Source organism: Asparagus officinalis, chromosome 8 (assembly GCF_001876935.1).
Source record: "Asparagus officinalis chromosome 8, Aspof.V1, whole genome shotgun sequence".
Taxonomy (NCBI): Eukaryota; Viridiplantae; Streptophyta; class Magnoliopsida; order Asparagales; family Asparagaceae; genus Asparagus; species Asparagus officinalis.
In genome coordinates, this window is record NC_033801.1 from 126136091 (window position 1) to 126151933 (window position 15843).

A 15843-nucleotide genomic window follows, 5' to 3' on the forward strand; every position below is an offset into this window, starting at 1 on the left:
GCGGTTATTTGGATGAGAACAAGTGATTTGGCTCTATCTTTAGTTGACAACAGCCTAACCACGTTTGTAGATGATATCAAGTCAGTTGGGAACCTCTGGAACCAACAAATCTCGAGAAAAATCATCAAAAACCGAACCCGATCGAAACAGCGCGCGCAGGACAAGTCTGACCCGCGCTTGCGCGGGTCGGATGGAACCGACCCGCGCGAGCGCGGGTCGGACTTGGCCGACCCGCGCCACCGCGGGTCGGCCATGACCGACCCGCTTTTTTTTTCTTTTCCGTTCTCTTTCTTTGATACTTGTCCTTTCGTGTGTTTGGTTCGCTTCGTTGATTTATATGCTTTGAGTTGATTGACGCGTGCGTGTTGATTGACGCATGCGAGCTGATTGGCGCGCGCGAGCTGACTGTCAAGCGCGCAGGTCACTTGATTCGCCGTTTTGCTTCAGGCGCTTGTCGGCGTTAGATAATCCTCTTAGACTCGGATAACAATGTTCGTCGTCTTCTCTCTGTCTCGAGCTGTGTGTGGATACCTATAGGCATTTTTAGACGCCTACAGATACCCCCTCCAAAGTATTCCAGACTCATTCTTTTATTGAGGAGTCTGGAATGCTTTGGATAAGATAGGCCATCTCCTCAATTTCGTAGAGTGACCTTGAACTATCTCAATTCTTAACTTCTTCAGTCTTCAATCTATTCATTGTTTCGTTGAATAGGTAAAGTTCTTCTGGCGCTGCGTTTATCGTCTGACCGCTGTCGAAATCTTGAACTGAGATTGGTGTGTAACTTTCTGAACTTAGCTCGTGCCATTGAGTTGGCTTTGAACTGATCCTCTCCGTCGGGAATTCATATCTGGTTGTAACTGAAATCCTTGGAGTCATCTTTTGCCTTATTTTGGCGAGATTGCTGATGCGCTGACCAGCATCGACTTTCACTATAACACGTTGTCCGGCGTTGACTTTAGTTGTAACGCGTTGACCGGCGTTAACACGGTTTATACTCGTACGTTTGCTGGAGTCTACACAGTTTAAGCTCTTAAGGCATTGGAGCGTGACGGTCCCGAATGTTGGGCTGCAGGACCAACTATTAAAGCTGATTCATCTGCACGTGTGGATCTTATCCTGAAGTTTGTTGGATGTTCAAGTCATGAGACCAACTAATGAAGCTGATACGTCAATGACTCGCATTTATAGAATTTTTGGCAAATTCTCAGCCATCAACGGGTTTGATAAGCCTTTACCGACTACCGTTTGAGTCGGGCTAGCATGCGGATTATTTAAGTCCGTTCCGCATGTAACGTTATGCTAAAAGAGTTAACTCTTTTAGTGCTACGATATTGAATACGTAGACTTCGTCTTTCTCCTGTGAAAAGACTAAACAGCGACGTGTATCAGACGTAGACTTTAAGGTTTTTGGCAAACCCTCAGCCTTCAACGGATTTGGCGTGCCTTTACCGATTACCGTTTGAATCGGGCTTGCATGCGGATTGTTTAAGTCCGTTCCGCATGTGACGTTGTGCTAAAGGAATGAACTCCCTTAGACTTGATGCTACGATATTGAATACGTAGACTTCGCCATTGTTACGGGAATAGGCTACCCGACAACGTGTGTTAGACGCTGGCCCACAATGTCGAATATGTAGGCTTTTGTCCTTTTCACGGCAAAAGACTAACCGGCAACGCGTGTTAGGCGTACTTATCCCTGCTTAGGATTCGGGATAAAATTCCCCATGCATAAAAGGCATGGATTTTTGTTGCTACGATGCTGAATACGTAGACTCGGTCGTTTTTACGGGAACGAACCACCCAGCAACGCGGGTTAAGCGTTGACTTATCCCTACTTAGGCTTCAGGATAAAATGCCCCAGACTGGATTCTGGTGTCTTTTTCAATCGGTGAAAGACTAAACCGGCTATGCGTATTAGACATAGATTTTGGGATTTTTAGCAAACCCCCAACCATCAACGGGTTTGACGTGCCTTTACCGATTACCGTTTGAATCGGGCTAGCATGTGAATTATTAAAACCCGTTTCACATGTAACGTTGTGCCAAGAGAATTGCTTCTCTTAGACTACGTAGACTCGGTCATTTTTACGGGAACGAACCACCCAGCAACGCGGGTTAAGCGTTGACTTATCCCTACTTAGGCTTCGGGATAAAATGCCCCAGACTGGATTCTGGTGTCTTTTTCAATCGGTGAAAGACTAAACCGGCAACGCGAGTTAGGCGTTGACTTATCCCTACTTAGGCTTTGGGATAAAATACCCCGTGCTTGTGAAGCACGGATTTTAGGAGTTTGAAAAATTGGTGTCTTCTCCTGGGGCAAAGACGAACCCGATGCGGGAGAGGAAGAATTTTATATCCTATCTCCCAAAGCTGAAGGGGAAGAATTTTATATTCTATCTCCAGTTGGAAAGGAAACTCGAGGTGGGATCTCCACCCCCAGAATCCGGAAAGGTGAAACTAGGAGTGGGATCTCCATTCCGAGAATCGAAAAGATTGGGATAACCCTAACTGTCGGAAGGTTTGATTATCGAACTAAAGGTGAGTTTAAGGTGATCCTAACTGTAAGAAGGTTTGATCACTCGATTTGAAAGTGGACCTCTCGTTCATTGGAGGAATCAAGAGGGGACTTTGGTTGTGGTCCTAACTATAGGAATGTTTGACCAGGTAGATAGTGAGAGTGGGAGTACAAATCATGGTGGGGGTTTAACGTTTATCACCTTGTTCGTAATTATCGGGTTATCCCTAAGAAAATTACATATAGCATTTTTCTGGGAACTTCCCATTACATGAATCATCCACCCCCAGCTTCCTTCTTGGAACTGGGTCTGACTTTGTACTCCGTTACATGACCGGGTTATCCTTAAGAATATTAACGTAACATTCTCCAGGAACTTCCCATCATCGGTAGGAAACAGTTTAGACTCATATACCTATTGGAGTATCAGGGAGCAGTTTAACCTCTTACACCGGTCGGAGGATTAAGAAACAGTTTATACTCTTATACTTGTCGGAGTGTTGAGAAGCAGTTTATACTCATATACTCTTCGGAGTGTCAGGGAGCAGTTTAACCTCTTATACCGATCGGAGGATTAAGAAGCAGTTTATACTCTTATACTTGTCGGAGTGTTATCTGCGACTTAACTGAGCGATATAACGCCTGCTTCAACCAGGGTTTGGATGCTATTCTTGAGAGCGAAACAAGCCTTGGTGGGATGAAGGATCCTTCTGTGGTATGCACAATACTTTGGATCCAAAATGTTATCAGCTTCCTCCTGATTTGTGATGGGTGGAAGCTTAATCTTGTTGTTTTCAAGGAGAGATTCGAAGATGGCTGGAACGTCCTCGTCCTTGAAAGAATACTCTTTTTGGAGTCTCGGGTCCGAAGTCTTTTGCTGCCTTCGGGATTGCTGTTGTGACGTTTGATTTGTACTAACAGCAGCTGCAGGTGCCTTGCCCTTACCACGGGAGGCAAAGTTTGAGTTCGGAGGATTGGCCGTCGATTGGCTCCTCTCGGCCTTCTTCCTTCGGAGGAAGCGTTCGGCTTGTTCACCGCGCACCTTTAAGTTTTTCCAAGCGTTAGACGGTGCGACTCCCATAACTTCCAATATCTCAATAGATAGGTTGTTATGACATGTCTGGAGGATGAAGTCCTCCGTGATCGGATCTCGGCAGTTCATTGCTTTATTCCGGAAGCGCTTGACGAAGTCGTCGACTGTCTCGTCATCTTCTTGCTTCTCATCGAAAAGTGTCCTGATGGATACCTCATCGTCGTCATCAAAGAAACTGCCAAGGAATGAGCTCTCCATATCGCCCCAGTTGTTAATACTTCCGGGCTTGAGACGACGGTACCAATCGAAGGCGGGCCCGCGAAGGGTACCAACGAATGACCGAACCATCAAGGCTTCATTGCCGGAGATCATACCCAAGTGGGACTTGAAGTAGATCAGATGTTGAGTGGGTGAACCCTTCCCGTCAAACGGCGTGAAGTTAATCAAGTTGAACTTCGCCGGGTATGCTATTGTGTCCCACTCTCTTGGATATGGACATGGAATGCCAGTCCTCTTTACCTCTCGATCAGACATTAGAGCGTTGATTTTACTCTCGAGATCTTTCATTTTCTCATCCTCGCTCGTATCGGGCTTTGGACGATTCTTAAGAGGAATAACGGGGCCACCCCCAGCGTTGTCGTCTTTAGTGGGGCCACCCCCAGCGTTTTGGTCAACGAGAGGGTTATCAGCATTAAGGTGTTCATCCACATCTGAATCGCTACCTACTTGGTTAGCAGTGTTGCGACGGGTGGATTCGCCCATTTGATTGGAAAGAGCCCGAATCTGTCGGTCGTGCTCTTCCCTCATCCGTAGCATAGCCATTTCCATTTCGATCTTGAATGCCTCTTTCTGTTTGGCCAAGGCATCCTCAACCATTTTGGCTACCTGCTCGGTGTTGATCATGAACGCTTCGTGAGATTGTCCCGGGCTAGATACCGTACTGTCAGAAGCGACTGCAGAGTTAGCATCCGATACTTCATCATCCGAGGATAACCCTCTCTGCATTCTTTGGTAGTCCCTGCGTCTAGTGGTCCCTGATCGCAACCGGGTTAGACGATGCGATACAAGCGGGTCAGAGCTAGAAGGTCGAATTGATTTTCCCTTATCAACCATATTGACGGTAACCTCTGGGGGTTCGTCACCTTGAACGACCGATCGTTTCTTACGGAGGCGCTTTAGATTAGACTTATCCTTTCCGTTGGAGATCCTCTCAAATACCGAGACCCTCTGCGGAGCGGTCTTGGGGCAACTGCACGCTGATAATACTGCCCTGATTAGTCCGGTGCACGGGCAGTGAGATTTGGTTTCTCGGGCATATCTCTTCCGAGACTCGTTCATACCCCCAGCCCGATAGTACAACTCATCGACGTTATAACCAGAGCAACCTATCGTACGTTGACACAACTCCCCAAGTATAACGTTGTCATCGTCAGATGAATACGTTTCTTTCAGGGGATTTGCCGCTTTATCAGCGTTCTCAAGAGTCACATGTTTAGAACTACACTTTTGGGAGCGCAAGATCTCAACAGGCTCCTGGTTTTGAATACACACCCCCAGACGGGTGGAAACTGGAGTTTTCCTTTTATAAGAAGGCTTGTTATTGTTGAGAGGGCGTGTGCGACCCCCAGCTCGACGAGTTGCTCGGGGTTCAGTCACCGGACCCAAACGTTCTTTGCTCAGAACTTTGCCTCGATCCTCGTGCAAAGGACCCAGGCGATCAACTATCCTCACCTTGAATCGGGACAAATCCACGCTGTCACGGTGCCCCGCCGGAGGTACGGAACTCACAGGGATCGACGAAACAGGTGTAGAACATCTTCTGCCTTGACTCTGGCGCGGGTCAGATTTAAGTGACCGACAGGTTGGGGGTCGGATTTCAAGTGACCCCGCAAGTGGAGGGTCGGATTTGGGTGACCGCAAGAGTGGAGTTGTCGGACCCAGTGACCCACGATTGTGGAGGGTCGATTTGGCGACCTGCGCAGTTGGCCGGGTCGATTTTGGTGACCTGCAGATTGGGGGTCTGGACCAAGTGACCCGCGATTTAGAAGGTCGGATTTGGGCGACCTGCAGATTGGCGAGGTCGGATTTGGGTGACCTGCAGATTGGCGGGTCGGATTTTGTGTGACCTGCAGATTGGCGGGTCGGATTTGAGTGACCGCGGGACGGCGGGCGGATTTTGAGTGACCCGCATTTTTCGATCTTTTCGGCCGCTGTCTTGGACTTTGGCCTCCAAACTTTGTGCAGTTTTGGTGGCTTCTTTTCCACTTCTTCCCTCTGCAATCTTTTGACCTCTTGCGCAAGAATTCGCGCATGCGCAAGCAGTACGCGACGCTTTTTGATCCGCTCTTCAAGAGTTGAACGAGTCCTTTTGACTTGTACCCATTCACTTGTTGGTGATTTAGAGGAGAGGGCATTTGTCCGCTGTTGGGGCGCTTGACGTTGCCTAATTTTCAGATCCGCCTCATAACGGATCCCGTCAATTGACTCCAAGGCTCTAGCGAGTTGGCGCGCACAACGTTGGCGCTGCCTTTGACGAGTTCTCTTTGATAAAATAGGCGCGCCTTCTGTACTCAACTCCTTGATTGAGGAGGAGTTCAGATCTGCAGATCCGGACTCATTGGAGACCGGAAGGGCGTTGTAAGGTTCAGCTAGCGCAACAACGGGGGCGTTGATCTTCCTTCGCTTGCGAGAGGCGGAGGATCTGGAGGAGGAAGACGACAGATATTCCTCGAACTTCAGTTGGTCGAACTCGTATTCGACCACTTCTTCAACCGGGATGCAGATCCGAGGTTGCGACACGACAGCTCCGGCAGCGAAGCTGTTGGCTCCCACTGTGGTCGCCAGTTTGTTTGCGTCGAAAATTGTTGTATTCATTGCGGTATTCATTACAACTTCGATCGTTACAATGAAAACAAAAAAAAGATTGTCTTTTTATAAGACTTTTACACAATGAAAACAAAAGTTTACAACTCTCGTCAAAACAAACGCAGAGATCGTTTATCGGTCTTCTGCTTGCGTGGGATCTTTGCCTGTGCCGGGGTTTATCCGTGGACCGCCTTAGATCTGGATCCGGTTGATGAAAAATTTGGCAGAGCTTCGCCTTCGCCGAGGAAGTATTTGATTTGAAGCGCTGAAATCGACCAAGCGAAATCAGGGCTCTTCTCGAGATTAAGACCAAGCCTAATCTCAAGGGACGGACGGGAACGGGCGTCGGATCTCTCGAACTCTCCTTCTTTATGCCGAAGAACTCGCCAAGATCTGTCAACCCTCGCTGAAATTCGTGCTCCTTTGACTCCACAATCCGGCAGCACCTCCTCCGCGCTTGCGCGGGTCGGATCATTCCGACCCGCACGGGCGCGGGTCGGTTTGGTCCGTCCTGCGCGGCGCGCTGAGTTTCGCTGATTTCTTGTGTTTTACAACTTTTTCGATCTTCCAGGACTTGTAGTTTCTCCCGTTTTACTCATCCGTCGTGTTGACTTGTATGCTCTACGCGAGTTGATTAATGTACGTTGATTGACGCCATCGTGAACTGATTGACGCGCGCACTGATTGACATGCACGAGCTGAATGATGCGTGCGTGTTAACTGACTGTTGGGTGCGTTTGTACGCTTTGAGTTGATTAACGCGTGCGGTCCACTTGGTGTTTTCCATTGTGGTGGTTCGTTGTCGTGTCATCAACAGTTTGCCGATTCGCTTCATGCGCTTGTCGGCATTGGATAATCCTCTTTGATTTGGATAACGACGTTCATCACCTTCTCTTTGTCTTGAGCTGTGTGCGGGCACCCATAGGCATTTTTAGACGCCTACACCTATAGCCAACTCTAAGGAGAAGAGATTCACTAATCAGGTTGCGACGGAAAGAAGGAACATGATGAACGCCTTACAGATTTAGAGCTTTCTCAGAGGTCATGGTGAGCTCTATACATCTACTTCCCATTATTTGTTTGGTGGAGTCATCTACTAAACTTATGCTTCCTCCACGTGCTTCCTAGTAAGTTGAAAACCAAGAGCGATCATTGCAAACGTGAATATTAGCTCCGGAATCCAAATACCAATTAGTGGAAGAAGTAAGAGAATTTACAAGATAGGATGAAGAAGCTAACCTGAAGGAATTTGCATTTTCTTCAATCATATTAACTTTGTTAGATCCATTTCCTTTTGGAGTAGGTTTAGTCGGTTCCTTTTTCTGATAGAAGCAGTTGGGAGCCAGGTGGTTGGTTCTATCACAGACATAACAGAACTTTTCATCAGACTTATGGCTGGAAGGATTGAGATTGGATTTGGATTTGTTGAAGGATTGTTGGTTTTTCTTGAATTTCTTCCCCTTAGGTTTGAAATTCCTAGATTTAGACTTATCCTCTACCAAGTTTACTTTAGCTTTTATTTCAGTCTTGGTTTTAAAATTTTGCTTATGCTGGTCTTCAATACAAATAGCCTTGAGAGCTTCAGTTAAGGTTAGATCTTCTTACTTGTGTCTGAGATCTCCAACGAATCTAGACCAGGAGGGAAGAAGCTTATCAATCAAACACAACTTTAAAGTCATCAGTAAATGAGTTTTCCTTTGATTGGAGGTGACGAAGAAAATCTTGGAATTTATGAATTTATTCATTTATGGGTTTGTCATCAACCATCATGAACTTATTAAAGGAAGAGGAGGTGAAATGCAGAATTTCGTTATCATCATAGCCATATTCTACCTCAAGAGCATTCCATAGGTTTTTAGCACTTTTGAACTCATAATATATGTCATAAAGGTTGTCCGCAAGTGCACTAAGAATCCTATGACAACAATGATAGTTTATTTCTTCTGGTTTCATACGACTAGAGAAGGAACTAGCACCAGAAACAGAAGTGGAAGGAGTAGGTTGTTCAGAATAGAGAGTCAAGGGTTGAGAACCACTAGAAGAAGAATCAGGAGTGTTTATAGCAGATAACAGATCTAAGGTAGTGAGCCAGCATCTCATCTGATTAGCCCACTGTTTGTAATTAACTCCGGTAAACTTCTTAGGTTTGACACTCTTAGAATGGTCAATGTTAACCATAAGTCCGATTTAAAGTCAACTAGTCTAGGTATTTAAAATCTGATAGAATAAAATAGTTTTGTCAATATCGCTCGACTAGTTACTTTGGAGATTATGACTTTAAAGGATGAGTTTGATGCAAAATTATTTATAAGCTAGTAAAAGAAACGAACAAAGCATATAAATATGATTCTAAAACAGTTCGATAGAAAGAATAATTGTTTTTTTATTATTTATGAACAGTAAAACAATAATTTTAAATGAACAGTGCTAAAAAATTTGGCTGAATAAAGGATAATGTTTTTAAAAAATTTCAGATGAGCAGTAATTATAAATGGCATGGATGAACAGTAATTGTAAATTTCACGGATGAACAGCAAAATTATTTTTTAATGAACAGTAACTGTAATATTCCCTATATGAACAGTAACTTATAATGAACAGTAACTTTACTATTATTTTTCCTCGGGTTTTAAAATAACAGCTATAATCTTAATCTTCTAGATTCTTAGACAAGAATCAAAATAAAGTTATATTAGCATGCATAAAATCCGAAAAATAAAAGTTAAATAAAATTCTGGCCTGATCGGGAGCAGTCGTGTAAACACTGCCCTAGAAGATTAAAGACCCGCCTATCGCCCTAGCGCAGATGATCCTCTCTCCTCTAGCGGTAAAAACCTCTGGAATCGGTTGGTCTTTGTACTCGGGCGAGAGTGGCGGAACTTCTGCTCATATGAAAATGGTTGCTCAGAAAAGAAATTAAATAATAGCCAAAAATTTGTGTGTGTGAGAGAGAGAGAGTTCTTGTTTTATCACAGAGGAAAGAAGAGAAGAGAAAGCCTTCGATGTCGTGTGTCATCCAAGAATGAGAAGAGCTATTTATATAAGGGTTGAGAGTCTTTGCCGCTGCAGAAAACCCAGTAACATTCGTCATAATTTTCGTAACGCTCTCCTTAATTGTATAGCCGTTATGCACGTTTTAATTGCCAAGAGAAACATGTAAAACATGTAAAATAAAAGTTTGAAAAACAAAAGGGGTGGCGTGCGCGTGTGTGTTATGTAAAATCCAAACAATATAAAACCCAAAATACTATTCAAAGCCCAATAAGAGGTGAAACAATTTAAACCTTTTACTATTCATGACACTAATCCATGTGAGACTATTCATGAAGACAAAATTGTCTTTTCTCCCACAATATAGCCAACAAATTTTACAACAAACATCTTAATATTTCCTTACACAAGACCCATCAACAACAAAGACAAAATCTACAAACCAAAAAAAAATGCAATAAATACCTTAACATTTACAAAAAGTACACAAAACCCATCAACATCAAAGGAAAAATCTACAAACCCAACTAAAAGTTTCGGAATAAACACCTTAATATTTACAAAAATTACAGAAAACCCATCAACAGCAAAGGCAAAATCTACAAACCCAAACAAAAATTTTGCAATTAACTCCTGAACGTTTATGGAAAAATACGCAAAACCAATCAAAAAACAAAAGCAAAACTCACAAGCCCAGACAAAATTTTTGCAATAAACACCTTAAGATTGCATCTTTGTACTCTTGGAGAGTCTGAGTTCGCTCAGGGGGGTTCTGATAGGAGCGCAGGAGGCTGAGGTAAGTTCTGTTTCGTGAACGCAAAGAAACATCGGAGTCTGAAGAAGAAGAAGAGCAGGAGCTTAGGACTGAGTGTCCTGCAAATAAAAATATTATTGAGAGAAGAGAGGTTATGCAGAATAGAATATATGTGGAGGGGTTTTTGAGAAAAGTTACCTGAGAGATCGGAGGGTCTTCTTCCTCCTCCCATATTCTCTTACTCTTCTCTCTTCTCTGAGTTATGCAAAATAGAGTAAACATAGACAACTTTTTAAAAATTATTTACATATCAAATATTTATTGTAGGGATATTGATATATATTTTAATTTTTGGTATGATATATAAGAGTAAGCAACAAATATTTTGATCCTTAGACGCACGTCATGGTGATCAGATGATAGGGACATAGTGTACGCCTGAACTTTGGTGATGCACAGATATAATTTGGTATAATATCACTGTACAATGATTTTTTTTAAAAACAACCTAAATCTGTATTTTTTTTGCCGGTGTACACTATGTTTATATATGTACTAATAACTTAAAATATAAAATATGTGTATTTATAGTCATCACTTGAGGTCAACAACCATGCACTTGCTTTGAAAATTAGTTAAATCTGATTTTATTTTTATTGTACTCTACTATCTATAAACTGTGCGAATTTACTATTAATTCTTTACAAACTAGATTACACAATAGAGGATTCAAATCCTCACTAATTAAATGGTCAAAAATATTTATGGTTTAATATCTATAAAATGTGTGAAATTACTATTAATTATTTACAAAGTATATTATGCAACGAAGGATTCATTTCCTCTCTAATTAAGTAGTAATTAGAGAAAACATAATTATTCCAATCATTACCGTTCACTCTAATTTCAGAAGCCTAGCAGATGTTGCAATGAAATAGGAGAATCTTGGTTAGACCTATTAAGTATGAGGGAGGAGCCCCGAGTTCGAGCAACACCACTACAAGGGGGCCAAATCTAAACCTAATATCCCAAGTCGGAGAAAGCTAGCCAATTAAACTCAGGGCATTGCTAACACCATTCGACTCTAACATTACTAGGTGAATCCGAGAAGGTGAACCTGATCCATACGCTTGGGAGACACATTGATCGACTCTAACCACCTGAGCTAACCCGTCAATGGTAACATGTCTTATTTTAGAAGAAAGACAAGTGAATGATATTTTGAAATGAACTTAGTTTCTTTTTTAAAAGAAATAAAATTAAAAAAATTTCAGCATCATTATTGAATAAAGACATGGTTTGACAAAATTCCTAATGCCGGGTCTAAAAATTGGTCACACCAAAAGATCCAAAGCCCGAAACCCGATACCATCTCTACCTCATGTATCTCCTTCACATTGAAAATCGGATTCGGATCCTAACCCGCATTTCAACAAGCTCCGACGTATAAAACTACCCCCGCCCCTTCTCTCTATACAAGCTCCCGCCATTCTCTCCCCTCTCCAATGGTCCAAAATGCAAGCCCTAATGCCTCCCCAAATCCCTAACCCTAACCCTAGCTCCTGCGGGTCCCACCACCGCCGGGCCCACTCCGAACACCCGTTCCCCTCCGACGCGGGCGCGGGTTCGCTGCCGGATTTCGGATCCGAAGACGATCTCTTTCACATGTATTTGGATATGGAGAAGGTCGAAGGGGTCGGGGATTCGTCGGACCCGGATCCGATAAGGAGGGCGAGGCATCGGCAGAGCCTGTCGGTGGGCGGGTTCGGGTACGGGTCTGGAGAGGCGAGGAAAGCCATGGCGCCTGAGGAGCTGGCCGAGCTCGCCGTTGTCGATCCCAAGAGGGTAAAAAGGTGATTTTTTTGGAATGATTTTAGGGGCTTTTTTGTTGTTATATTATCCCTTCGGTCTCTGTCGATTTTTGAAATTTAATGGGGGGTTTCGGTTTCGTTGTTATGTAATTTTGTTTTAAGGATTTTTTTAAACCATTTTATTGAGATTTTTCAAACCCACATCATAGTTAGGAATCAAAAGTTAAAAGTTCAGGCATAAACTATAAGTAAGCGTTGTGATTTATTAGAATTTGTATTAAAATTATTTAGAGGGGAGTAAGCATTTTCGACGCTACCTTTGATGCGAAGATCAGGTCTATTGATGCGCAAATGATGAGGGGCTTTGTGATATATACCAGGATTTTCGTAGAGCTTTTGGAGAAGTTGATGGCAGAAGCACAAATGGCTCTCATAAGAACTGAAGGAATCAACGGCTAAAACTAATTATGTGAAAGTTGAATGCCTGAGTCACATGCTCTGAAAATATTCAAATAGCTTGGTGGATGAAGGATTTTCATGACTTAGAGATTGAATGCCTGTGAAATTTTCTGAACTCGCTGAATATTGAACGAGAATCAAATTTGATACCTGAAGCTTAAGGTGGGAATCTTACTGCCAGCTTCATATTTAAGTTTGTACGTATGAGACTATATAATTCATAGGGACATATTCATGATCTCCCCCTTCATCTGTGAGCATACTCACTGAGGCTACGCCTTTTATCAGCAGTCATCCATGGGATTACACATACACACATATTTATCAGCAGTCATCCAGGGGAATATGCCACATCACTACCAAGCACAAAAACTTGTGCTTGGTACCAAGCATATCCATATTTCTCATATGAGAAAAATGGGTATTCTTGGTATCAATCACAAATTTTGTGCTTGGTAGTGAGGTGTCATATTCTCATCCACTCATTCCCATTCCCAACCACTTCCCAACCCATGTGAATGTGGGCCCCGATTTTAATGAGTGGAGGGGAATATGGCACATCACTACCAAGCACAAAAACTTGTGCTTGGTACCAAGCATATCCATCTCTCTCTCTCTCTCTCTCTCTCTCTCTCTCTCTCTATAGTCCAGCAAAAAAAAAAGAAAAAAGGTATATTGTCGGTAATGATGATTAAAATCTAGGGCCTCTAGTAATCTGGTGTTGTTCTCTGATATAATGTTGGTGACCACTGTACTCAAAAAACCTAACTCACAGATTATGGGCCAACAATGTTGGTCAACCAACCTTAGTAAATGCACGATGATATCAATACATTTACTGAATTTGGTTTGCAAGCTAAACTTTACATGTTTCCGTGATATTCTTGGCAACATTTTGTCTACTGAAGTTTGTATATTAGTTAGCTATATGCTTTCCTGTATGACAATCATTTGGCATGTACTTCCATCTTCTGAAATTTGTTTGTAAGACTTTGTGTCAGTCTTAACGGCAGTTTTCAATTTCAATGCGAGTATATGCTTCTGACTTATAAGGTTATGTGACATCACTAAAGTTTTCAATATATCCATGCAGAATTCTCGCAAATCGGCAGTCCGCTGCTCGCTCGAAAGAAAGGAAAGCTCATTATATTTCAGATCTTGAGAGGAAAGTTCACTCCCTTCAGTTTGAATTAACAACACTTACTGCACAGCTTTCGCTGTTACAGGTTGGTTTCGAATCAAGTATTCACGACTTTGTTCAGTTTGGTCTTTAAGATTGTGGAATCGTGTAACCAGTGTAGATAGTATCTGATCCATAGACATTAATACTTTATCCATCCCTTCAGAAATATATATAAGATTTAGACTTGTAGATATCAAGCCCTAATGAATAACCTCTTGATGTTGTATCCTACCCTATTGGTTGTATTCATTCTATACAAGCTAATTTAGATGTGAATAGAAATCACCCGCTCCAAATGTTTGACATCAGCATTCTGTTTTATTGTCCTAGGACGAATAAAAATAATAAATTCCTTTTGCTGGTTTCAATTCTCTATTAATTGATTTTTTTAATACTATCTTTCCGCTTCATTGTTTATATACCTTTGCTTTTGTCAACTATATGAGCTGAGTAGTATGCATAAAGGAACGCAGACAAGATTTATGCATGTTTACAATCGCCACTAACATATGAACTGTGATCAATAAGTTTGTGCTTTCTTCATTCTTCCAACGCAAATACAAAGTTGAAGAATCAAGATATTTCATTTGATTCATTCGGAGCATACTTATCCTGGACGTATGTCATCTCGGATTGATTCATTCCAAAAGTTTTCATTGTTTACGCATGCTAAGTTTCTTGTTCATAGGCTCATTAAACTGTCACTGCTGTGTCCTTTGTTTTCAGCGAGATACAGCTGGGCTGGCAACAGAAAATCACGAGCTTAAGTTACGGCTACGAATAATGGAGCATCAAGCCCAGTTGCATGATGGTAAGCCTTTTGTTCTATTACTTGAGAAGCAGTATGTGTACATATTTATATAACTTAACTATCCACTTGTATTTCCTCCTTAATCTCTATGCATAATATTTAAAATTTCATACATGATGACACACTTGAAACCTGTTTTCTTAAATGAGATGGCATTGAACTTATGAAGGGTCATAGAATCGACAATAAATTCTTCTTAAGCATTACAGTAAATGATTTGTGTTATGAGCCATTTCCTCGAGGTAATTAAGCTAGCATAGGATAATATAATTTGTTTGCCTATTCTCTTTATAGTGAAAATTCATGTCGTGTTTTATACACTATCATTCGCTGACTCCAAGATTTGGAAAATAAAAATTAATTAAGAAATTAGAGATGGAATGTTCTAGTTTAGGATTGTTTTTCAGGTTCACAACCATTTAATTAATAATCAATATAAATTCTTCGACCAACAGGTTTGAACATGATTCTGATAGAACTACAGTTAAATCAGATATTCATAATGTGTAGCCAATAACCTCACAGAAAAACATTAATATCGCATAATAAACCACTTCTACCTCATCACCTAGAACAACAGCAGCAAAATTTTAGCTTTAATCAGCGCACTCCATCACCTCGGCCTCATTTTAATCATCACCCACAACCTCACTCCCAGTTCTCTCGGCCTCAAGCCATCTTTTCGAATCACCAGAACAGTTTCAACCAATGCCATGACCAAGATTTCTCAGATATAATGCTGCTGCATCAGGATGAGATCTCAGAGATGCAGGAATTGGATGGTAGCAATGGATCTCAAATTGTGCAGGCAGAGAGCTCCAACGCCTTCTGAGTTCAACACGGATTGTTCGCCCTTTTCGTTTATTGCCTGATATACCCGAGTGTGATATATAAAGTGTTAATGTATTATTTTTGCCCTCTTTGGTTGTAATTTTTTTTGTAAGAAATCATTTATTTATTCGATCCGGGTGTTATATTATTCATTTGATGATCATTTTCTTTTTGTTAGATTTTTAGATTAGTGGAGTTATACTTGTAAGATTAATGTTTTTATAATTTTACGTAAAAATGGAAAAAAAGTATTTCTTTGTCATTGATTTAAAGTTCTCACTTGACGCGGTTAAATTTCGAACTGAGTAGCTACGAAGTGACAAAAATATCCTCCATTAGTTAGAAATATAAGGATTTTGTTTTTCCCAAATTCCATATAAATTTTCTTGGCGTTAGATAAGAAGAGGGTATAAAATGGAAGGATCATAGGTAAATTAGCAAATACGAAAATTTAAGGGGTAAATCGGCAAATAGAACAAATATAAAGCGGTTATATAGAAAAAAAAACCTAACACTTTTTGAAGTTTTTTCAGGCTTAATTGCACTTAAATACCCTATAGTTTACACTAATATTTTTAAACTTTGAA

The 15843-nt window shown here is 41.7% G+C and overlaps 2 protein-coding genes across 2 annotated transcripts in view; one reads left to right on the forward strand and one right to left on the reverse strand.

The window, feature by feature from the left end:
* Window positions 1-11287, reverse strand: part of LOC109821881 — a 38950-nt gene extending 27663 nt beyond the window's left edge. The window contains exons 1-3 of the mRNA XM_020388039.1: window positions 11279-11287; window positions 10360-10416; window positions 9873-10040 (exon numbers count right to left, since the gene is read on the reverse strand). Coding sequence (XP_020243628.1) covers window positions 9873-10040; window positions 10360-10416; window positions 11279-11287 — 234 coding nt within the window. The remainder of the gene's footprint in view (window positions 1-9872; window positions 10041-10359; window positions 10417-11278) is intronic.
* LOC109821883 (transcription factor RF2b-like) lies at window positions 11647-15257 on the forward strand. The gene is made up of 4 exons (XM_020388040.1): window positions 11647-12014; window positions 13525-13657; window positions 14341-14456; window positions 14951-15257. Exons 1-4 carry the CDS (start codon window positions 11677-11679, stop codon window positions 15255-15257), a joined length of 894 nt encoding a protein of 297 aa, XP_020243629.1. The 5' UTR covers window positions 11647-11676.

What these genes read in the sequence shown, in the direction of transcription:
- LOC109821883 (XM_020388040.1), top strand. Translation starts at nt 11,677, where the DNA reads ATGCAAGCCCTAATGCCTCCCCAAATCCCTAACCCTAACCCTAGCTCC. An exon ending in CACAGCTTTCGCTGTTACAG is followed by an intron (nt 13,658 to 14,340) that starts GTTGGTTTCGAA and finishes CTTTGTTTTCAG; the next exon opens with CGAGATACAGCTGGGCTGGC. An exon ending in GTTCTATTACTTGAGAAGCA is followed by an intron (nt 14,457 to 14,950) that starts GTATGTGTACAT and finishes ATAACCTCACAG; the next exon opens with AAAAACATTAATATCGCATA.